Source organism: Diadema antillarum, unplaced genomic scaffold, assembly GCF_040938485.1.
Source record: "Diadema antillarum isolate AM-2024a unplaced genomic scaffold, OU_Dant_1.0 scf00000019, whole genome shotgun sequence".
NCBI lineage: Eukaryota > Metazoa > Echinodermata > Echinoidea > Diadematoida > Diadematidae > Diadema > Diadema antillarum.
In genome coordinates, this window is record NW_027270908.1 from 397,652 (window position 1) to 423,541 (window position 25,890).

Genomic DNA, 25,890 nt, shown 5'->3' on the forward strand with positions numbered 1-25,890 from the left:
TCAAGTTGAAGCTCAGCTGGTAATGGCGAATTTAGAGTTATTCGTACAGACTCAAGCTCTGCATGTTTCCACTCACCATCTGTGTTCCCACAGCCAGGGCAAGATTGGCGATCAACCTCCTCTCCTTGGTAGCTGTAGAGTGAAAATCAAAAATCACTGGCAAACTAATCTCTGTCCCCACACAAGTAAAATAAACTGTACACACAGACAAACAAACAATCCTCATGCAAGAGCTGGTATCAACAAGAAGATTATACCAAAAGAGACAGTGATTATAGGCGTTTGACTGAAATGAAAATTGTAGTTGTTGGGGGGACAGTGGCTGGCTAAAAAAAAAAAAAAGACAAATAAATATGATCTCCACTTCACTGTTTCACTAATTTTGAGCATGTTTTATGCTTCCAGATCTATTTCACCTGTGTTTATATTTTCAGTCGATATCTTTTTACACTCCACATGCCTACGAAATACATTCAAAACCCTCCTAACTCAATTTTGAATATCAGAAATCCTGATTTGAGTTGAAAACACATTACAATTTTAATGCAATCAAAACAATGTTTCTACATTATTTGACAACAACACTGATGCCATTTTGCAAAAATGAATAATGCCTCCGGCACCACTTCGTGGCGGAGGCATAAAAAAAATTTTCACTGCCCTGAAAATTCATAATTTTTGCAATGCAAGGTCTTGTCACCCCAGGGATCCCAGGGATGGGGGGGAAACATTGGTGGAGGAAGCATTGCCTTTTACTCACAGGGTCCGTTCAGCGCATTCTCTACCAGCACCAGGGCAGAGAGGGCGTCCAACCGCTTCTCACTGTACTTCCTGTCCGAGATGATGCGTTTCTGTCGTATGGAACACAAACAAAACCAACCGCTTGTCATTCAAAAGATCTGTCACACAATATCTATGACTGAGGTTAATTGTGGTCTCTCAAGGTATTAGTGTATGGCAGAATTTCAATATTGACTACAATATTCTACTATTAAAAAAAAAAACACTGGTAAAAGAAATTCCCCATGTACATGAATATTCCTAATGGCCGTGCCATGAGTAAGCAAAAGTTTGATATTCTTATTTGATGTTCAGTGCCACTAATCAACAAAATGTCATGGAAATCAGAACAGCTTTAAGTACAATGACGGACGACGACTGAAAAGGCAGTCAATTTATCCAAAACAAGATGATTCCTGAAATAATTGACTAAAATCTTTCATTAAAAAGATTCAATCATCTTTCTACTTTCGCAAAACACACCACTCACCACTTAGAGGCAATTATATGTATGAATAGCATGCTGGTTTATTATTGTTTTTCAATTTACAAATGCTTTAAATCATGACATCGCAACAAGCTATTTGATTGCCCTGATCGTATCAAACACAGTCTAAAGCTTTAAGTCCAATTCACATGGACTTCTTATTCCTAAGCTGGAGCAAACATTACGCTTGTCAGTAGGTACAGTTCTTACAAAGTATAGATAAGAATATGAATGTAAACATGCCCACTGGTGAGGCAAGGCATCTCACAGGCTACCTACCTTCGCTGTGTTGACGGACGCTAGCGCCATGAACTGTAGATGCTGAATGATGTGTGTGACGGACTCTGCGACCAGCATGGTTCGCCGGTGGAACGTGTGCTCGATGCTCTGTGTCGGAAAGGGGAAATATCTCATTTTTACTGCTCCAATGTGAAAGAAATAAGCTTTAAATCTACACAAGGTCACTATGGATGAGTACAGCTCGCTTTGAAACATTGTGCAGTGTGTGGGTACAACCTCAAGTGGCCTAGCATTTAGGAATTATACAGTGAGCTGTTATGATTAACCATTTGGACTAAAACAATCTTCATAGTTTCATGTACTTTTAGTGTAGTGATGCTTTAATAGCACATTCAAAAGGATGATCTTCAGTTGAGCACAACGTGAAGAGATGATGTGATGGACAATTGCGCAACAACATGTCTACAATGGCTATTGTCGGTGATCTAAATAATTATTTGATATTGAACCCACGGCTAGTAAAAATCAACTCGCAACTCTTGACCAATGAGATTGCAAGGTTTCCTTGACCCATTCTATAATATATTATGCTTTACCTTGAGCATCTCAATGAGGCGGCACAGAGCCAGTACCGCCGTCTTTGTCATCGGCTTGTTCATGTGGGCATGGAGGTTCATCACTGTGTGCACCAGGTTGCTGATGTTATACGCAAACAGAAGGCCCTGAAAAAACAAACAACAACAACAACAACACACACACATTAAAGGCTAATACAATACAAATTGGTAACACTTCACACTTTGACCCATTTTCAGCCTGAAATAAACCAACTTATCAAGAAAAAGAGAATAAGCTATATCACTACAGCATATATTATGAATTTAACAGCTAATCTGTTAGGAATTATTCACTGTGCAGTAAGTGTCCAGTCCACGTAGAATTACAAGAATATTGTGAATATTAGTGTACGTTGTGGGCACAAAATCATAATTGACCACTAAGAAATTATGATGATTACAACAAAATGAAATATAGATTGCTATACCAGAATGTAACATTTCAAGAATGTCAATTTCTTTTGAGTTTTAATAAATATACTTTTTGGTGAATGAACTTAGCAATAACAATTTGATAGAATAACACTATGCCTCTTAAATCTCTCTTGGTGAAATGGCCATGGAAATTTAAAGTCAGTTAAATATCAGAAAAATCTATGTATTTTAGGGAGGTATTGCACCACTGAACACGACAGACATGGAGGCTGAAAATATTCACACTCACATGGATAAAGAGGGTGCACTTATGGGTGAGGTCCTCGATGACTGTGTTGGCTTGGGTGAGGCTGGACTCCATACGGATCATCCATGAACACACTTGCATGTAGTACACTTGAACCTCCCTGGGAGCATAGGGGGATGGAAGAAGTGACGATCTCATGTTAACAACATGATATTTAACTCACTGTAATCCTTGCAAAGAAACAAGGGAATTTCTCTGACACAGTTTCATATGCCAGTCATTTTGCGATCAAGTCCTGAGGACATTTTGCGGAAGAAATTATCAAAGAGCCATCACTAAATTGGCAACCCTGAACTTCAGTGCATTGGAAAAAAGATTGAAGGAGCATGTTCAATTCACTAATTCCACTAATAAAAAAAGAAAGAACAATAACAAACCTTTACCAATCGAGATAGAAATGGAAACTTTAATCTTCTAAAATCTGTTGCCATTTGAATGATCAGATACAAATGTGGCAAACAATTGAATTTTGAGAATTCTGCAACTGAAACAAATAATTACATATAGACAACAATGAGCTCTTCTAAAGATATTTTTTTAAACTTTAATTAACAAAGATCTAACAATGTGAAGCAAACTTACAAATATCTAACAATGTGAGGCAAAAAAAAATGTAATAAAAAGATACAGCACCAAAACCACAAAAAGTGTGGTTTGGGAGCCTTGAAGGGTTATAAATGGACAGGAAATCTTGAAGCATTGGGGCCACCATTAAAAAGTCATGAATACAACTTGAAATGTTTCACCGCGTGACAAACTGCCCCACTATCCACCCTTCATCACTGTTGTGCAAAAATCTGCATCTCTAACCACCCTCCCATCTAAAAGGGGGAAGGGGTAGGGAAGGGGTATGAAGCAGGGCCTGTTGAGGTGAGAGAAACATACTTGAGAAGATTCTGGCTCTTCTGTTGGAGGAAGATGCTGGTCTGTTGGAGGACGTGGTGCTGGGCCTTCCTGTCAATCAGTCTGGCCACATGGGGCGAGAGGCTCTTCAGGAGGAACTGGTTGGCTGACCACACCACATTGGCGGTCAAGGTGATTGCAGGAATCTACACAGATTAGAAAAACAAATGACCTAGGTTATGGTCACTGTAACTGTATCCAATGGTCATTACAGTCATAGCAATCCCATACACAGGTTATTTTACTTAGCGCACTCTTGATAACATTCGATTTACTGTATAAGCTGTTATTTTCGCGAGGGTTTAATTTTCGCGAATCACAGTTGGATCGCGAATTTAACAACACGCGAAAATGTCTACATGCGCTTTGTTAATAGAGCACTAGCATAAAGGTCGGCATCGATTCACAAAAACAACATCTCGCAAAAATATCTATGACCTCGTCATTCACGAAAATATCTGTATGCGAAAATAACAGCGTATACAGTAGCTGTAGCAATCCTATGTATTGGTTATATTGCTAGCAGTTCTGTACAATAGTCAGTTTGGGCAATGTAGTCTTATACAGCTGTCGTGATACATAACAGTCATAATCCTATAAAATGATCATCATGGTTACAGAAATTATGCATCTTAGCCCGTTGAGGACGGGCTGATTTTGCTACAACACGCATTTCCCATAGACACCTGCCCAAGTATACTCGGGACTCGTCCTCAACGGGTTAATGATTCCTTACAGTCATATATAATGGTCATCAAACTTATACCAGTTCATATAATAGTCACTGTAGTCTTTAGAACTATATATCGTTGTCACTGTAGTCATTGCAATTCTAGATTGTGTCAGTGTTGCATTGAAATCCTACAATGATGGCTGCTGCAGTTATAGTAATCCTCTTTTATGATAATATATGCCACTAAATGCACTGAGATGAAGGGTTTCATGCTGATAATTGTTCACTTTGTGACAAATCAACAAGCTTGAAAAAAGTGTTGCATTTATATTCAGATAAAACCAGAAGCTTTGGCCCAGATGCCCATTAAAAAAAAACAACAAGTAAATAAAGCTTTTACTGGGTAGGGTGCTTTATTCACAAACTATTTTCTTTTGCCATGGAAAATATGACTGGATCACACACTACATCTTCGTAAGCATTACAACTGAGGCTCCTTTCATAGTTTGATCCTTGATACCTTTTTGTAGACGTCCCACAGTGACTTGAAGACCTTCTTGTCGATGACTCTGAAGATCTGGTAGTGCAGGACATACAAGCCACATATTCCAGCGTACTTCACTCTTTGGTCAGTCTCATTCACCTCACCTGGAAACAAATGAAACAATTTCACCCTTTTTGTCTGTCCTTTTTCTCTTAAAATGTAGTGCAACTTGTGGTTTGTTACTAAAAATGCAATTATACATAAATAAATACAATCATGCAGGATTCCTGGAAAACAGGATTGAGAAAAAAAAACCCCACACAACAAAACTTTGAATAAAACTCTTGAAATAAATTTGCCAATGCCTTGCATAAAGAGATTGGGCTACAATCCATGGTTATGAAGAAAATTTGACAACAAAAAAAAAAGGTAGAAGAAGATATTACTGCCACACCAAATAACCTCTTTCTCTTCATATAAATGTAATTAGTAATTCCACTCAAAAATAGAAATTGGATTGATTGATTGATTGATTGATTGATTTTATGTCACATTCTCACACAATGTAGAAAAAAAGATAACATATAATAGCATGGATATGTATAACATAATTTAGTGCTGCCTCACCTATTCTGGGCTCTGTGTTGGCAAACATGGTGCGGATGTTGTAGGCAAACTCCTCGGCAAAGTGTGAGTTCTTGGAAACCATGACACTGCCATCATCAAAGTTCTGCTCCACACAGTTCTGCAAATCAATACAAAATTGGAAATCTTAGCACCCTGCATTCCAACACCTTCAATCAATATCTGATTGCAAATTTTGTGGCAAAGATTTAGGGCAAGTCTACTCTGTCACAACTCAATGTACAGACACACAAATCGGAAACCTCTCTTTCTACTTAAAAAGAAAAATGATAAACTGATATCATTTTAAAAACTAAATGACGTTTGAGAAATAAACCATCATCCAAAGACATAATGTTAGCCCTTGAAATGTGAAAATTGACTCATCAACCACAAGGGGCGCTAAATGACTGGCAGGGATGAAAAATTATCAGTGCTTGTAAAGTGATGTCGCTCGAAAGGTCCATGCAGACACCTGCAATAACAATGATGTTGGTCCACTGATTCTTTGCAGCAAATGACAATATAAAAAGGACAGCTTTGTCCATTTATTACATGTTGCTCACCGCTTCAGCTACACCTACCAAGTTACATTAGATTTCGTACATGATACCAGAGAGTATAACATCTTGACCAAATCAAGTGCTCATTTCCAAGAACAGTGAGCTCATGTCTAATTAAGAACCCCACATTTCATTCATCAAAATAGAGGTCATTACTTGAAATCGACATAAGCATGATGATTTATTTATCATACAAGCTCAGTACAACAATCTTCAATTCATGAACAAAATGTTTCTCCAGGGGTAAGAAAAAAATATAGTTTGGTGATTAGAGTACTCTCATGAACATGGATAACAATACCATAGGTTCAAATCCTGCTCGAGTATGTACGGCCATGATTTTTTATCATGGCTACTACAAAAACACTGATCAATTCAGTGCTTATTTACGTCGATGTAGGGCAATTTGTCAATCAGTTGCAATGAAAACATCTCGATGAAAGATTTCATGAACTTGAATACCATGAGCATTGTCACTTATGCTTGTCAAACCATGATTCATTGTTGCAATTAGTAAAATTAGTATGACAGCATAAAACTATGGTAACTATCAAAAGCAACAGCCAATCACCTTTAAGTATTTCCTTCATTACCATGGTAGCAGCAATCAACGAGAGATTCTTTGTTCAAGTGAGCAGTGATGCAAGCTTCGGAAAACCGAGTCGCTGACATATGTCTGATCCCAAACTTTCATGATTGTACATGTAAGCAATAATGCAAAGTTATTTAAACATAAACTCACTGATACAATTTTGATCTCAAACTCTCAAGAAAGTACATGTGAGCAGTGAGGCAAGTTTTAAGAAACAACAGAGTCACTGATGTACTTTTGATCTCAAACTTTCACAAATGTCACACTGATGTCAGGTGATAACTATTTTCTTCATGCCTGTTTGGGATGAAGGGGATGGGAGATGGTGGAGTTTGGGAATGGGAGGACATGAAGACAAGTTTTTAATGGAATAAGGATTCGATACCTGAAAGATCATGCCGTCCAGTAGCTGCCCCTGTAGTCCCATCAGCAGCTTCTCGAATGGCCTCAGTTTGGACTCCTCCATGCCGAACCTCTGGGGGTTGTGGTGCACGGATTTCAACATCCTGAGGGGGGAGAGAAGGAAGAGGCATCACAGATCAGTCACCAGATGGGTAAAAGAAAAGAGGATGAGCTGGTGGAGGAGGGGAGGAAACACGAAATAGAGCAGTGAGGGGGGAAGAATACAAGACGGAGGAAAGATGAGAAAGGAAGGTGGGACGTGAAGGGGGAAGAGAGAAGAGGTGCAATAGATGCATAGGGAGGAGAGCAAGTACAGGAAGATGAGGAAAGGTGAGGAGAAAGATGAGAGGGGAGATGGAAAGAAGGAGGAAAGGATATATAAAAGCTTACCAATGAGGAGGAGAGCAAAACAGTAAATGAGGTATTGAGTACACAAGTTTGACTATCAAAATTTCAGAATCACAAACTCAAGTTAATACTGACAGTAAGGAGCGAACGATATCATATTTCTCAAGGAGACCCCCTAGCACATGGCTTGACAACAGCAGGTACCTCTTGTACAGTGTCCAGTGGTCCCTCAGAGTAGCTTGGTTGGCCACAATCTCGTCCAGGGTGATCAGAATTCTCAGAAGCTCACCAAGGTACTCGTATGTGGTCTGTGGAAACGGAGACATGAATTATATAAATTCTGTGTCAAAGTTGAATGGAAAATGATTAATATTTCTATAATCTGCATGTGAAACAAAAGATCCAAGTTTTGAAAAGCCTGGTCTTGAACTAAAACGAGACTATAATAGTATATATTCTGAACAAATCACTCTTTTTTATGATTTACAAAATATCCTGTCCTCTAAACTGACCCCCCAAAAATGCAAGTTTCTGTAATTCAACTTCTTTTATCTGGGCACTTATTCTATCCACTTGCACATATTAGTCTCTCTCTCTCTCTCCTTCTCGCTCTAAAATTAAAATCAAACAAACAAATATTGCATATTAATAGAGACAATTACATTGCATAATATATGCCAGGTAATACTTATGTTTCAAGAGATCATTCATTAAAGTTGGCTATGTTATCAAGAGAAAGTCACTGAAAGGGAGGAGGAAGCAGCTTTTGAAAGCAAAACCACTCACCAGGAAATGCACATGGGTGACATCAATTATCTTTGGTGCAGTTCTGAAAATAAGAAAACAAGACATGATTTATGGAGGATATCACATGGTGGGATAATGTAAATATGTTGGGTTTTTTTTCAGATACAGAGTAAGAAATAGCCTTTCTGTTTTGTCTCTTTTAAATATGATATCATAATCTGGTTTTTTTTTTTATGGTGATAAGGGTAATTCTGCATTTCTTTGTGGAAACAAGTTGACCCATATAGGAATATTTTACAGCGAATATGGTAAATGCTACTGATATTGTCACTCTGTAAACTTCAAATAAAAGCTTGGTACCTTTGATTACAGTACAAGGTGTGTCACTATCCAGTACGTTACAAATGATAATCTGAACTCCACATCATTGTTGTAGCATCAGACATGCTTAAAAGTCAACAGTTTATGCATACACCACTCAATTCACAATGGAAATCAAAGCTATTAAAGGGTGTACAAATCTAAATCACTGCATAGAAATTCTTATTTGGTGTCTTAATTCAATGATGTAAAGCTAGTCACCAGTGACAGAGAAGGATGAGGAATATTTAAAAATCCTGCTAACATCAAATCTCTCTTGCAGATGGTCCAATTTTACGACAGACTATTTAATTTCACCAAAAATGCACAAGACTACATTGTTTACACGTAAACAAAACAACAAAATTGCTAATCAGCAGAAGTACATGTAAACACAATAAAATGCTTTAAATTGGAGGTGACAGCATGGTGACCCGACTTGAGACATAGTAATATTCAAATAGAAAAACAAATCAAATTTGTCATGTTGTCTATCACATGGTCATAGTTATGTGGTCACTAGATTTTGTTGAAACTCTCCACAATGTTGTACAAGAGCTTCCCATTGTAAGAGTTCCATTACAGATGACACATAAAACTCACTTGGCATTGTTGTAGAGGGCTGCTAGTTGTGCCACCATGTTTCTTACCACCTCATAGCAGCGATTCACGTAGCAAGACAACTCCTGTGAATACAATCATCACAAAAAGCTAGTTTCAGTAAGGACTCAAAATATCTACCTGGTAAAACCAACAAAGCTGAATATTTCCAATTGCACGTAAAGTCCCCAAACCATTCCTTATACTACCGTGTTACACAAAGTAGATTGCAGTGTATACACAAAGCAGGTTTATTTTGCACAACGGTTTACTGTCAAACGCAATATTTTCATGGCATGAAATTTTTTCGCAAATTGGAGAGGATGGCCTTTTTCGCGGCGTAAAATTTTCACGAGTTGCCTCTAACATTCAATGCATATAGTGTAGACAAGAACTTTCGCGTGCATTTTAATTTCGCAAATCTTGGCTCTCGCGAAATTCGCGAAATTAAAATGCACACAAACATTCCTCGTTTTACAGTATTTTGCTTATTAGAAATATATCATCTATATGGTTGATGGATACATTCATGCAACAGAAATCATATAACACATTTTGACATTTCTTTCTCAGTGCAACAGGACTATGGATAGCTCGGTGATTATGTACCAGCGATGATGTAGTATTGTACATATGTAGGTACCCTTCAGCAAAGTTTTAGTCTTGAAACTGATTTATCATGAGAATCACTGCACATTTAGGTATTCAAGATGCTACAGAATTTCACATATTTGGCAGAATTGGGATGCAGCTTAATAGAAATTTCTGCAAACAGACACACACACACACTGCACATGTGACATGTGACTGTATGAAAACATAAAAGCACGCACTAGAATACAAAGTCTCTTTACATCTATTTTTCATCTCTCTCTCTCTCTCTCTGTCCTTTTTCTGTTGCACTTTATTCTTCCAATTCATCTATCTATCTATCTATCTATCTATTTGAATATCTATCTATCTATCTATCTATCTATTATGCATTGAATCTGCCTTGGGATCTTTAAATCTTTGAAGATTTTGTAACAGAAGAGCCTAACACTCCTTTTCTCATAGCACCTGATGTAATGATTATGCATTGGAGAGAACTCTTGACGTATTCGTGGGGATGGGGCGTTGTCATGAATTTCACAAAGTTCTTTATGAATGTGTGACGCCAGGGTTCCAGGGAATTAACAACATGGGGCTACAAAGGGTGGACTGGCATAGTGATGGTGACACATCTCACAGTGACCTGGTAATCTTACAAAATCAAGTCCTTTTGCATGAGAAAGCATTCCCCAAAGCCTGTTTGGGCAAGTATGTGGAAAATATGATCATAATTTCATACAAACCTATTTTGGTTGGTTTTTTTTTATGTGTTTTTTTTTTCCCCATCTCACTAAAAAATATCCTTTTGGCTTGGCTAAGTGCTATGTAGTGGACAACTTTTGCTGTGAGGTACCTTTAACTAAAGTTGTACACATAACAGTTGAGCACAAGGTGAAGCAGTAAATATGGGAGGAATCCCACACAAACACAAGCATACTTCCCAGTCCATAAACATGTGTACACACAAGTTGTTTTGGCAACAATTTAGAACAGTGATTAAACTAATTAAATCACATAAACAGCACATGACAGATCACGTAAAATCAAACAACAAACAAAAAAGTAAAAGAGGATATAAAAATTTCAGAGGTAAAACCTGCAAACATGAACTACCTCGATCTTTCAATCACGTGAGTCACATGCAAATTACTCAGGGCTGTAATGATTCTCTTATCCACCCCCCCCCCCCCATTTTCACAGTATTATGCTCTTTGCTACATTACTAAACACAGTTGAATTGTTTTTTGTGCATAATTGTAATTAGTACCTGTAGGAATGGCATGAGACGTCCCATCTGTACTTGCGCCTCCCCCTCCTCCAGCCCCGACTCCGGCTCTGTTTGCAAGATAAAAGAAAAGACCTTGAAGAATAGCACTACAACATAGTAATTCTTTGGTTAAACATTTAACTTTAATTGGCAAGAGCAGTTTTTACATGTACAAACATGTATGTGTAAAACTTCACGTTGTTACTTATGCATCAAAGGTGATTTCAAAATAATGAGAAAACTCAGTTCTATGCATAATTGAATTATCCGTTGTCTCTAAAAGGTCTGGAGATAGGAGCTTAAATTTTAATCAGTCAATCTCAGTTAACCAACAAGTCTTTGAATACAATTGAATAACACTGTGATGAATAAATCTGTCCTCTAGACACAAGGGCACATGTATCTCAGTGATACATTAATGGCAAACCAACTGATCTCACATGGAATTATGTTTAACTGCTCTGCATGTCTCAAAACTGCTAGCAGTAATAAGATCTAATACTTCATGATTAACAGCATAATTGTAAATGGAACACTAAACAAAACAAAAATGTGTCAATTTGAACACAATTGTGCTGCCACATAACCTGTCTTGAATACAATTCAACTTTAATCATGATCACTGATGATGAGGGCGTAATTCAATGCTATTTGATTATTTCACTAACTGCGTGGCTAATGATGACATACAGTATGGATACCAAGATACAACTTGTAGATCTCCACATTAGAGTGACATCCTTGTTTTACATAGCACTAAGCAATACAAGACAGGACATTATTAATATAAAAAGAAAAGAAAAAACCTTTGAAAAAGGGCATGACTGACATGCCGCATGACAGCCAACTGTTTCTTGACGACACCTCACCCACGGCCTACCATATGTAGCCTCCAACGCCTCTCCCCCCCCCCCCCCCCCCTCCCCCAAAGCATATTCCTTACAAGGTATGTTTAGGCCTGCACAGTCCGTATGAATCATGCAGACATGTATAGGAACACTTGCATGAGTCAACAGAGCTCAGGAAAAGAGGGGAGGGGGGCGATAGAGACGAGTAGCCACATGTACTGGAATGTCCTTCTCGACATAATCTGCAATACAGCGTCTGCACCAGAGACGTTTTCACTGAAATTAGTTCTTCTAGAAGTGAAAAGGAGATTTCCCTCTGCGCCAAATCACTAACACAAGGTTTTCATTCAAGGATGCATCGAATGTCTCTTCCAATCCAGAAACTTCAACTCTCCCACTTTCAGCAGCAGATCTCCCACTCCGAGGCCATTTTCTTACAATCGTCCTCTTTCCCGCTTGAGTTTGAATTCCCACAACTTTGGCTGTGTTTCTCCCACTTTAATAAAATTTTGCTTTCTGAAGCCAAAACCTTAGTTTTGTCACTTTAATGTTGCAAAACTAAGGCTGTGGTATCACCAGTCCTTAGAATATCTATAACTCTACAGCTTGCAAGGGTCTTTAAATAGACCCTGAACCCTGTGCAAGGGCTGTTGCACTTCATGCTGTGCTTGTGATTTGCGCCGAGCAACACAATATCATGTCTATGTAAGCCATTCAGAGTCTCCAGTATGCCAGGGGTTCGGGCGGGAGAATTTCCCAGTTAGTAGATGCTTAGAATTGGAGTCTCTACCAGCCTCAGAGCCCTACATCAGGCACAAGCTCTGAACTGAAAACAGCCAGCTGTCATCAATTCGCTGCATTATTTTATTGCTCTTCTGTCAAATAATGAGTGATTTCATGCCAAATGTCACCAACATCTCTGACTCATCTTGATAATGTTCAATTAAAATCAATTAAAAACAGCAGTAAAGTTATTTGACAATGTAAACAATGTGCTGAATAATTTAGTAGTGTTGTTAAAGAGAAGGTTCTCCCAATTTTACTTGGTTTTGAAAAAAAAAAAGTTATTTGCTAACTACTGATCTCCACTATGTAACCAGTCACCAGTTTCTTTCGTCATACTTTCAGAGCTTAATCTTGATAAATCTTCACACATCTTCTTCTCCACAACCTGCTTTTGACACACTGATAACTTTTCATTCCACAAATGAATGAAATATCTGTCTGGCAACTTGCACTACCATTGGCTACATGCCTGTTTAGTGAATGTGTTGCAGAGTCATGAACATATATGGGTCAGAAAACATTTGATATCCCATCAGCCTTGTAATGACCTTTTGACCTCATCCAGCCCTGTCCTATGTGCCAGGGAGTGCAGGAGGTGAGTCAAGATGAGTGGTGCACTGAACACATGTGTCAGTTGGCTTGTCATTGCCCTACATTGCCTTTCTACCGCACACCCACAGTCATTAGCGCCCTTCTTTCCCCTCTTCCTGTCCATAAACACTGTCTCGTGCATTAGAACCTACACACCTCGACGGAAACTCTTTAACAGTGCGGGCCAAATTGGAAGTGTTGAAAATCGCTCAGTGAGCACACAAGTGCGCTTAAGTATTTGGCAACGATTGAAAACATGGCATCTTCTGTTTGAAATTTGTGTAAAAACTAGAATCTATGTTTGAAATTGGATATGAAAAAATGAAAGAGTGGCACGTATGTAGTTACATTGATGTATATACTATGTATTCACAAACTGTGCCACCTTTGCTAAATTGATGAAATGTCCAAAATCAATAGTATCCAAGCTGTTGGCTCGTTGTTGGTCTTGAAGTCCAATAGTTTCCTTTTCATCAACATTTCCTATTTTGCACTCAGGACAACTTGAAACTGCTTCATATATCAATAAAACTGACTCTTTAAAACATTATAAACTTTCCTCAATCCCCGTTGACTAGACATTCACAAAAGTTGACAGAATTATCAAAACACTCACAAACTCATTTAATTGACCAATAAAACACTTTTTTGAGGACACAGAGAGATACATGCACTTACCTCCTTCACCATAGAAAAGAAGAGCGGGGTAAAATTTGTTCTCTGCCTATGAAACACAAAGCAGAAAAAAGGCAACATGTTACAAAGATTAAGTCATGCATCATTTAATAATGATATAATCTATGAGCAAAATATGTTTCATATTTTTCTGAAAGGACATGAATCATTATCCATAAGGTCATGAAAAGTGAACAATGTTTTGAAAAAAAAAATATGATTCATTCATTGAGAGAAACTATATAATTTTCGTTAAAAAATCTTTTATTATTGAATTAACTATGGAACTAATTTCAGCTTCCAGTGTTTTTATATGATTTGATGTGAAGAGAAATTATACATTCTTAATTACTATAATCCCTCATTACTGAACTAATTATGGAATTACTACATAACAATTTCCATTGTTTTGAATTAACTGATGTGACATTAAGTGATTTATGTAATCTTCATCACTAGAATCTCTCATTATTGAATCAAATACAAAAATGTTAAATATTAATTTTAATTGTATTGAAATAAGTGATTTGACATTGAGAAATTATATTTTTTTCATTACCAATAAGATCTCATTATTGAATTAAATATCGAATTACTTAACCCATTGAGGATGAGTCCTGAGTAAACTCGGGCAAGCGTCTAAAGGGAAATGCATGTTGTAGAACAATCAAACCCTCCTCAATGGGTTAATTTCATTTTCCATTGTTTTAAAATTAATGATTTAATCCATTGTTTTGAAATAAATGGTTTGACGTTCAGTACACATATTTACATAATGACATAAATTACACAATTACATAAATCTTCATTACTAAAATCTGAATTAATCACTTAATTTGTTATTTCCATATGCTTTCACCAAGGAAATTTAGCTATAAACCTGAAGTAAGATAAATACAGATAAATATAAAGACTTTATGGAGATTGTATACAATGTAAGTATAGACACGGCACTCCATTGGGTGCAAGTATACCAGAATGTGGTTTATTAAGATCTAACTCACCAATGCCATGCCCTCCCTCCCCCCCCCCACAAAAAAAAAACACACCAAAAAAAAAACAAACAAACAAACAAGGACATACCTCATACTTGAGTTGGTCTATTTCGCAGCATAGGGAAGCAAACACCGTGATCACCTTGTTGAAAATCTGTGGTTTTGAAGGTGGGAGGAAATACCAACATAGAACCAAGTTCAGCGGGAACCAGCGACTGGATAAGGCCTACAACTTAATTGTAGAGCAATTTCACTGAAAAACATTGTAAAGTTTTGCATGCTACCGAGGCAAAACACTGACAGTAGTCTAGTTGGAAGATTTCTGAATGTTTGTTATATTCTGCCTAAAATTCCATGACATGTTCCTTGAATTCATCCTATTTTTATTCATGTAAAGATTTTCCTTTTCCATCAAGCAGTGTTCGTCTAATACAAAGAGTATATATATATTTTTTTTTTTCAGTACACGATTATGATTAGTGCTGACACTTTTAACACGCATATGACTCAATTATGTGCCCTGTCTGGTTTTGCATGTACATGTATGTTGTTCACTTCATAACTTAAGTAGGGGGCAAGCATTAGAATGATAGAGTCCAGAGGGTTTGAAAATTCTTGAAAATTGCGCAAGAGCATAGATTTGGGTTATCTTGTGTCATTGGAAGATAAGTTACATCATTAATGCAATAGGAAAAGCTCGGTATTGGGATGCACAATTGCATTCATATTACCCACAAGCTGAATAAAGGTGAAGTCGCCGTAATGCTATGGTCTGTATCCACAGAGCCACAACATTGCCTCATCTGTTAATTTGTAATGAAAGGGACTGTCAACGCTAGAGAAAAGATTAATTTCAACCACTGAAGCGGAACATATAAAAGGTGCAAGGCCATTTGCCCCAGCACGCACATGAAATCCGCCATTTAGTTCAGTCCCAAGTTGCACGTCTCTATCTTTCTCAGCACATTTATACACAGATCGCCAATAAGCACTGAGCGATGTGTTGAAATTGCCTTTTCATAAGGACTTAAACAAAATGGCGCTCGGTGGTAACACATGTATGCTTTCCGTGGTATGTTCTGCTTCAGTGGTCTCGACACAGGGATCAGTCGCTGAGTACTTTTAGCATAGTTTAAAATGGGTTATTAGGCAACATGATGCAGACATGCACACTCAGCTTGCTTAACATCTTTTGATGAACTTAGAAAATATATTGTATCTTGCAATAGTCACAATCTAATGCCAAATAGAACGCACAATGCCTCTTCAGTTTTGATGTAAACTTTGTTTGTTTTTAAGTGTAGTGGTTACAAATAAGATGATGACATAATTGAATGCTCTTGGTATTGTGGCCAAAATATTCAAAATTCAATGCTTTAAAAATGTCAAAATGGCTCTATAGTCTTGACGTAAACTTACTGTGTTTTTTCTATGGTGGTAGCAAATGATATGATTTTATAATTGATCGGTCTTGATTTTGTGGTCGTTATTGCTGTACTTGACATTTTCCCAACTCTTTCAGCTTACAGATACTTGCCCAACTTTTAAATTGATCATTAATGGTCTGAGATGGGGATATGCTCATTGCAGTTTCAAATGAGAAGGAATATTACTGCTAGAATTAAGGTCATTCAAGTGTATCACGTACAATTGTTCTGTGTACTCAAAAGGGAACAGTTTTTTGTGGAAGAAATCCTAATCATTTAAATTCAGGGTAATTTAACATTCTTTAAAACACCCCAAGAATACAAATCAACTTCAAAAGACATGCTTCTTTTCTTATCACCAACCTAGGAAGAAAGTTGATAAATTTTTGTCAATCACTTTGCCAGAACAAGTCCAATGATTAGGCAATAATATTGGTTAATCCGTTTCAAAGAAGCATTCAAATTACCATGCAAATCATGCAGAGATATCAAACATTTTCTAGCATGCATGCATATTGTGCAAACGAACTAAGCTGGAATATGTACCAGAGAGAACCAGGATTTCAATGAATTCAATTTACTACTCTAAACTGCAAACTTGTGCAAATCAGAGTGACATTTCCAGTTGTCCACAAGGGAATAACAATAATAAAGAACCAAAACAAAAAAGAGTCCATGTTGTCCCCCACAGCCTTAATGCAATGTGCATGAGACAATTAACGCCAAATCCAAAATTTGCAATTTTCATATTCTTTTATTACGAAGAAAGATATATATCTAATTTTCTCCTTTCTCAAATTTTCACTAACTGTCAACAAGAAGAATCAAAATACTTCATGATATAACAAATATAGGTGAGTTCTTGTTGGAACACTTTTTTATGTTTGTTTAAAAGAAATATGGAAAGAGTGTAATTTGTGAGGGGATTTTTATGTCCGGGTGCTGTTGGGTGAAAACTATTCCACCTGACGCAGGGAGACGTCAGGCCCTAAAATCCATTCCGGGATGCACGAGCTGTCCAACCGGCGAGTCCCATGCAAGGAATGGTAATGAAAATGTTTATCTTACATATACCTTGTTGTCAGTCTTGATGAGGTCCAGCAAGGAGGTCTGCTCGCATGGTAGGTACTGAAATTTAGAAATGAAATGAGGAAAAAATTACATGATAAAAATAAACATGGTATCTTTGATATGCTTACATATATACACACCTACAGTACATGCACATTTTCAAAGAACCCCTTTGAAAAATCAGCCCTAACTATTTGTATGGCTGAAAGGGCGATCCTTCCCATGAATGGAGAATAGAATGAATAACTAAAATAAAATGCACACACTCAAACATAAATACATTAAAAAAAAAAAATCATTTTGTTTCATTTTGACCACACAAAAGTCAATGTGCAAAGGCTTAGAGGACTGCAGTGATACTGCAGCCAAGCAAAAGTTATGCCTACTTGCTGATCATCATTTCAGTCATCAGCTGTCTAAAAGATTCCATTTAAACACTGAATCATATGATTAGCAAATGTTACAAGGTAAAATGTTAAGCCTTGTCATAACATCGAAAGAAACTGTCAATATATTCTTGAGAGTGAAAAATCATCACATTTCATAGTAAATTAAATAAGACTTTTGTACATTTCTGTATTTTCTTTTAAACAGTAATAATGATAAATTCAACTTCTTATTTTACTATCTTATCTGTAAGTACATGAAATAACTTCCCCAGTCATGTAATGCAAAAGATCTGTACCCTTTCAACTGTTTGCAATGAGAGCATGATTCATGTTACTCATCTACTTGCTACTTGTCTGACGATGCATTGTACTCATGATTACCATGATTATATATTAAATGGGTTAGTCAAATACCGGTTAGTGATTGGCTAAACACAGTCACGTGATGGAGGCACATGCGTTATGTTCGCCCATGGGCGAACATTTTTGTAATGTTCTCCCATGGGAAAACATTTTCACGTAACAAATGACAGAAGGCCTAGGACCGCACACGCACAGTGAATTTGGCTCTGCGCTAGCGAGCGATCGAGTGCGTTGTTCTGGTGGTTGACGTTGACGTATTTGACGTATTTGACTAACCCATATAATATAACAGATCATGACTTTTGTTGTCGGGAACATGTACCAAACGTTCCACCCTCAGGGTTTGAAATGCTATTTCAGAAGGCTATAAGTCCCTTGACTTCGTCTCGGGACTTATAACCTCCCTCAATAGCATTTCAAACCCTTCGGGTGGAACATTCGGTATGTTCCCTTCCCTGCCAGTCATCATGTATATAATGTCTAATGAGTTAAATAACTGATTGCACGTTTAGTGATTTGGAGTGGGAAAAAGTTCCATGATTGTTTTCCATGATGCATGCACATACATGTTCAATGCATACAGTGTAATTATAGGGGTATTAACTTCTTCCTATCAAAGGAAGGAGGTCTTACCACAAACTGTTTGTTCTATGGCTTTCACAAAGTCTGGATATGAAATTGACTTTAGGCTAATTCATTAATCTCCTTCAGGTCATACGCCTCTTATTCCTCTGAGAAAAGACTTTTTTTTTGGGGGGGGGGGGGTAAACCTAAAATATCCTACAGTTCCCATTTACAAGTATTTTTATGCATGTCAGATGCAAAATTTTTCAAGAAGCTGATGTTGAACTTTAAATGGGTTTCATGTTTTCAAGATGCAGTAACCAAAGTCAGTTTGTATCCCGGTAAAATTGGATTGCAGCCCAAAGCACAATTTACTTCCCTTTTTTCACACACATACTCATACATTGTATTTGTGTTTCAAAATATATAATTAAAATTAAAATTGTATGATTAAAATTGCTGCTGTCAAAAGCATACTACTTCTCTATCAATTGCTTGACTGACAAGTGTACATGTAACTGGATGGCATCAATGTTGATACAAAATAATTTCATAAAGAGTATATTATGTGTATATATCCCTTATACAATCTGTAATGCAAGCAGTATTATATTTAGGGAAGATCAAAAGTTTTAATGTCCCGCTCAAAAGCTCTTTCAAGTGTGCCAGCTGTCATTGTTCACCAAGCATTCTATACCCCCTTCTTTTATACATTACTGTTCCTATTGTACTAGAACATAATACATAGCATAGTACACAATCACTGTGCCTTTCATACACTGTTACATGCATGTCACATCTGATGCATTTACAATTGCAACTGGCTTTAATTCTACAATGTAGCTTTACCTGTAATGAGATTGGGTCCAGTGTGAAATCCCACACATCTCCTATGGAGTCGTCCAGGGCATCTTCGATGCCTTTCAGTTGCGTGGCGTACTCCTCGAGAAACTTGCCATACTTTCTGAGCTGGACCTCACCAACGATTCCTGCAGGAATTCAAAAGGTGTCACAGTGTAAGAATGTTAGATAAATGAGATTTTGCTTAATAATTTAAGATTTCTCACCATTTTCACAACTTCACTCTTGATTCTTGTCAGTGGTTTTCATACACTATACAAAGTGCCTCTCACAACATGCATTTAATGTGCTATATTACAACCTGTTAAAAGCGGGAAGGGGTCACATGGTTCTATGTCAAAACAACATCAATATACACAATGTGATTTTTTTTTGACAGAACTTTTCATGCAAACAGAAACTTGCACTTCTAACATGAGCATAACAGCAATGAAACAGAATATACGGTTTACATACTCAGGTAGCATGTGCTTACAGAATTCATTGTAATGACAGCAAAAGGAATAAAAGTAGATGAGTTCACCATTCATATTTTTTGAAGTTTTCATCAAATGTCAAATTATGTTGTTTCTTTGATAAATCCTCATGTATGATCAGAAATGAATAGCAATGAATTTCCTGTTGTAACAAGCCACTATTGGCTCTAATTATTTACTTTTCCTACTTCATAAATGAATTTTTAAAAATCCATAATGTACAGAGGTTGAGGTAAGATATCTCAACTCTGTAAGGTGTATCAAGAAGATGTTGTACAGCAATACATGTAGCTAATCCAAAAGCCTTCACCTACATGTACATGTACATGTAATTCTTGACTCTCCATCTCTTATTCTCAGTCTCACATCTCCCAATCTCATGAACTCAAGCAAACTTTACACAAGTTTTCTATAGGGCATACATATAGGCAATGACTGTCGTCTCAAGAATCCATGACTGGTCAGTCTGGACAATCTCATGGACAAACATGAACACATCAGTCACGTGCAACTGCACATACAGTACTTTTATTCCTGGTCAAATTTGCCAAGAACAATTTGAGATGGGTGGAGGGCATTCACACGATTGAAATGCCGCTTGATTGCACATATCTCTGGTCCTTACAGGAAACCAAAACCCAAAGAAAAATGTGGATTGAGTGAAAGCAGCAGCAACAAAGAATTCCCCCCCCCCCAAAAAAAAAAAAAAAAAATCATTTTTCATGAAAATTACACATTCCATCAACTTGATACTGACATATTGTTAAGGGTAGCAATTACAATTGTATTCCCCCTGCTTTCTGAAAGCGGTTAGTCAAATGCTCCATGCTAGAAAAGTTAGTTTTTGTGGAATTCCCTTTATATTTTCTTTATATTGTTGTCCATGCATGACATCATAACCTCTAGTACATGTAGTCTCCTCATCCAGCGGTTCCAACACCAAAATTTTAAAAATTAATAACTTTTGCAATGACTGTCCGATTTTCCTCAAACTTTCACTGATGTGTTCTACTATTGTTCTTGCTTCCACTCAATCCACATTTCTCTTTGGATTTTGGTTTCCTTTAAGGGACTATGCTTGTACTGAAATTGCAAATATTGGTCTCCCACTGAGCTTGAAAATGATTACATTATATTCAAGAGTGCACTTCAGACAGCATTTCTTACTCAACACAAGCACTCGGGAAGTTTCATACGCTCACAACGGGTCCAGCTACTACTTCTTGGAGCATTCTTGGAGCAGCTTCCGCACAAGCATATCTAATCTACTTGACAGCTTCTTTGCCGAGTCAATGCATAATCAGAATAGATACATGCACCATCCATTTGCAGAAAAACATTATGTACACAGAGAGGTGAAGACACATGGAGGTAGAAAGACAGACAGACAGACATCAGACAGAGAGGAAGAAAGAGGCTTTGAGATTACACTGCCACTGCGAGGCTACACAGTGTATGCTCACAGCAGTGTTCAATCAATGGAAACTTGGCATTCATTCCTACACCACTTCTCGCGGGGGGGAAAAAGGCAACCCAAAAAACTTCTTACACTCTGTCAACATACTTGAATTATTACTTGCAGTATCTGATAGTATGTCAAAGGTTTGCACAGATACAGAGACAGAACGATGGACGGACAGACAGACAGACAAACAGACAGATAGAAAGAGAGGAAGAGTGTGTGTGTGTGTGTGTGTGTGTGTGTGTGTGTTAAACTTTGAGAGAGAGAGAGAGAGAGAAAGAGCACTGCCACTGAACTGCAGACCAGCCACGCGCAGTCACAGGAAGCTACAATTAGGGTGTTACAAACATGTACGGCAGCAACACAGTTCCCCGTTTGTGCTGCTCCCTAACCCACTCGACGGTCTCCCTCCTCTGATTTCCTCCGATCGCAGTTGATAGGGGGCAAGTGGAGCAAGCGATAGTCTCAGAATTAAGCCAGGGATGTCGTTTGAGATATCTACAGCACAGTAATGACGTAGAACTGTCCTTGGGAAGGGATACCATTTCAGAAGTCGGTTTGTACAGATAACTGCTGTGCGCAACATGTTGTTTCTCTTGCTATAAAAATGATATAATGTTTTAGAAGTACTGTTTCTTTGTGTCCACTTCCTTTATTTTGTCATTTTACAGGATAATAAGCTGGGCAGGATTATATCCATTATTTATCTATCATCATTATTATGCAGGGTTTGGGTGGGGTTAGTCATACTGATTATTAAATATCATTGTCATGAAAATAAAGATGAAAATGAATCATATGTACATTTGTAGAAGTTATATGATTGGGGTCTTACTTTTCATGCCTTCCTTTGATTGAAGCATAGTCAGTGTTCTACTAAATTTTGTCACCCCCTAACTTCAATTCCTTCACCTTAATATTGCACAGCTATCTGCTTATGAATAGTGTAAGGATTTTGTGTCAGCCCATTTCCAGCCAGATTCCAAAATCCTCATACAGTTGTAGACTTCATACAAGGCATACCAGTTTCCCTGTAGCTAGTGGGATAATGTTTCTTGAGATTATCTCACTACAGAAATGAAATCACCTGCAAAATCTGATCAAATTGTATGAAAAATAAACAAACCATCTGCAAAACACACAGCTTACTCAGCTGCAATGTATTTCTAATATGAATTTATCATTTAAAAAAAACAACACTGTTTAGTGGCAACATTGATAGTATAATAGAAATATTACATCATACATGTATTCATAATGAAACAAACTGTAATAGTCACAGTGCAAGTCAAGCATGCATTGATCGAAACTGTAATGTACAATGAATGAACCTTATACCATATGGCATACATGAAGACAATAATAGCAGAATATAATTAGCCTAGCTTTCAGTTTTATACAGTGAAGGTCTGACTTATATTTTTGTCTTACTTGTTTGTTCCTGGGGAGTACATCTACATTTTCAATAGCAAAGGTGCATGCAGGAAAAAGCATTTCACGGTCTTGGCTGCCCTATAATGTAAAACGCATTGAACAACACACACAGGCACCTCTTATCTTCTATCAAGGAATTCACATCATGCCTGATTTATTATGCCATTAGCTCTATTGCGACAAACTACAGCAACTCTTTAATTAAATAAAAAACACAGCTGCATCACTATACAGTTCGTGTCATCAACGTAGCAGTGCTAAATGGTGGCCAGATGAATGCCTTCAATATGACACTAATGTGTTTAGTTGACATAGATTAACTAGATGTTTCTCTTGAACTCATCAAACTTGACACAAACTAAAAAAAAAAAAAAGAAGAAGATAACTGCCAATATCCCTTATCTTCAGGAAGCCAGCAAATCCACAATTGTATTGTTACTACTTGCAAAACAAGACACTTAATATTTATACTTTGTTTAAAAAAAAACCAAAAAAAATCAAATATCATGTGCGAAATCAAAATATGCAATTACGCACAATTGCATTCGAAAGTTGAATGCATGGATGGGTACTCAAATGTGATTATCCTGTCCATATCATGTTTTCTCTACATGACTTTTATTGGAATACCTCTGCCAAGGAGGTTATGATTTTGCCAGCATTGGTTGTCTGTCTGTCTGTCTGTCTGTTCGAAAAATAACTCAAAAAGTTGTGGACAAATTTGGGTGATACTTCCAGGAAAAGTCAATAATGACACAAGGAACAGATGATTAAATATTGGTAGTGATCAGGATAACTGTCTGGGGCCAGGATACTTTTTAAACTGTTTTTTGAAGAACTATCATTGACGAACAAGGGAGTTCTAGTTGCTCGTATATAAGGTGTGCATAAGTGCACATACGCTTGACGTTCAATGCACACAGTGCGCAGTAAGCTGCTGAAGCTGAGGTAGACTGCTGCAGACTGCAACATACAGAAAGGCTGGAACTTTATCATTGGGGATTGGAATAAGGGTAACTATTGTATCAATAAGCATGTATGTATGGGTGGAAATAAGCTACTAGGTAGAGGTCTGTGCTCTCCAAGTGCATAACTACAGTCAAACTCGGATACCTCGAATTCGTCGGGACTGAAGAAAATGGTTCGACGTACGCGAATTTCGAGGTACGCGTACGTCGAATTTTCTTCGACTTATCCGATGTTTATCGATGTTCGACGTTTATCGATGTTCAACATGGTGTCTGTTATAGTGCCTACTGATTGTTTGCATGCTTGTCAATTTGAATTGAATCAACTTTTATATGAATGAATTGAGTGAAAATCGGAAATGAAATCAAAATTTCAGAAATAAAGATTTTGGTGGCCCGATCGCGCCACCAAAAAAAAAAAAAAAAGTCGGATGTTTGCCTTTACTTTTGAAAATGAACAGCGGTAACAATCGGCTACGTAAGATGCTGAAATAAATGTCAGAGTTTTGCGTTTAATTGTGGAAATGAATGACGGTAATATTCGACTCGGTATGATACTAAAATAAATGTCAGATGTTTGCTCATACTTTTGGAAATGAATAACGATAAGACTCAGCTCCGTATGGTGCTAAAACTAATGTTAGATATTTGATTTTGCGTTCGGAATTGAATAAGGATAACATTCGGCTCCGGAAGACGCTGAAATAAATGTCGAATTTTTGCTATGACGTTCGGAAATGAAAAACAATAACATTCAACTCCGTACGATGGTTAAATAAATGTCGGATGTTTCCTTATACTTTCGAAAGTAAATAGCAATAGCATTCGGCTCCGGAAGATGCTAAAATAGATGTCAGATGATCGTTTTTATGTTCGGAAGAAAATAGCAGTAATATCCTGCTCCATCATGTCCATATGATGCTAAAATAACTGTCTGATGTTTGCTTTTAAATTTCGAAATGAATAACAGTAACATTCAGCTGCGTTTAATGGTAAAATCAATGTTTGATGTTTGCTTTGACGTTTGGAAAAGAGTAACAATAATATTCAACTCCTGACAATGATGAAATAAATGCTGGATGTTTGATTTTATGTTCGAAAGTAAATTGCAATAACATTTAGCTCCGGAAGATGCTAAAATAAATGTCGAATGTTTGCTTTGGTGTTCTGAAGTGAATAACAATAACATTCAACTCCGTACGCTGATAAAATAAATGCCGGATGTGTGCTTTTACGTTCGAAAGTAAATGTCAATAGCATTCAGCTCCGGAAGATGCTAAAATACATGTCGAATGATTGCTTTTACGTTTGGCATGTTTGGAAGTGAACAGCAGTAACATTCTGCCCCATACGATGATAGAAAAAATATTGGATATTTGCTACGGCACATTTCAAAATAAATATCAGTAACATTCAGCTATAAGTTTCATGGTCCAAAATGTCTGATGTCTGCCTTGACGTTCAAAAATGAAAAATAGTAACATTCGGCTCCGTGCGATGATAAAATACTTGTCAGATAATTCATTTCACTTTCGGAAGTGGACAGCAGTAACATTCGGCTCCGTTCGATAATGAAACAAGGAAAAGTAGAAATTACGCGGTGCGTAATATATGTCCCCGCCGGAAGTAGCATTTTGTAGCAAAATGTGCAATATAGGTAAAAAATCAAGGTCAAAGGTCAAAGAAGTCAAAGGTCAAAATTCTGTGTAAAAGTTTTGAAGCCATCACATAAAGCAAACGGAATCGAAATCGGGTTAGAAATGGCGAAGGAGTAGCATTTTATAGCCAATGTACAATACAGGTCAAAAATCAAGGTCAAAGGTCAAAGAAGGCAAAGGTCAAAATTCTGTGTAAAGTTTTGAAGCCCTCACCTAGTGCCATCACATAAAGCAAACGGAATCGAAATCGGGTTAGAAATGGCGAAGGAGTAGCATTTTGTAGCCAATGTACAATACAGGTCAAAAATCAAGGTCAAAGGTCAAAGAAGGCAAAGGTCAAAATTCTGTGTAGAAGTTTTGAA

General features: G+C 37.3%; 1 protein-coding gene across 1 annotated transcript in view; it reads right to left on the bottom strand.

The window, feature by feature from the left end:
* The window catches only part of LOC139728239 (WASH complex subunit 4-like), a 51,455-nt gene that overhangs the window by 18,049 nt on the left and 7,516 nt on the right, over window positions 1-25,890 (bottom strand). The window contains exons 2-18 of the mRNA XM_071639204.1: window positions 19,519-19,658; window positions 17,357-17,410; window positions 14,944-15,009; window positions 13,864-13,909; window positions 10,961-11,028; window positions 9,106-9,188; window positions 8,182-8,224; window positions 7,600-7,703; window positions 7,031-7,151; window positions 5,494-5,611; window positions 4,903-5,030; window positions 3,692-3,855; window positions 2,789-2,906; window positions 2,104-2,229; window positions 1,547-1,654; window positions 761-851; window positions 77-132 (exon numbers count right to left, since the gene is read on the bottom strand). Coding sequence (XP_071495305.1) covers window positions 77-132; window positions 761-851; window positions 1,547-1,654; window positions 2,104-2,229; window positions 2,789-2,906; window positions 3,692-3,855; window positions 4,903-5,030; window positions 5,494-5,611; window positions 7,031-7,151; window positions 7,600-7,703; window positions 8,182-8,224; window positions 9,106-9,188; window positions 10,961-11,028; window positions 13,864-13,909; window positions 14,944-15,009; window positions 17,357-17,410; window positions 19,519-19,658 — 1,634 coding nt within the window. The remainder of the gene's footprint in view (window positions 1-76; window positions 133-760; window positions 852-1,546; window positions 1,655-2,103; window positions 2,230-2,788; window positions 2,907-3,691; window positions 3,856-4,902; window positions 5,031-5,493; window positions 5,612-7,030; window positions 7,152-7,599; window positions 7,704-8,181; window positions 8,225-9,105; window positions 9,189-10,960; window positions 11,029-13,863; window positions 13,910-14,943; window positions 15,010-17,356; window positions 17,411-19,518; window positions 19,659-25,890) is intronic.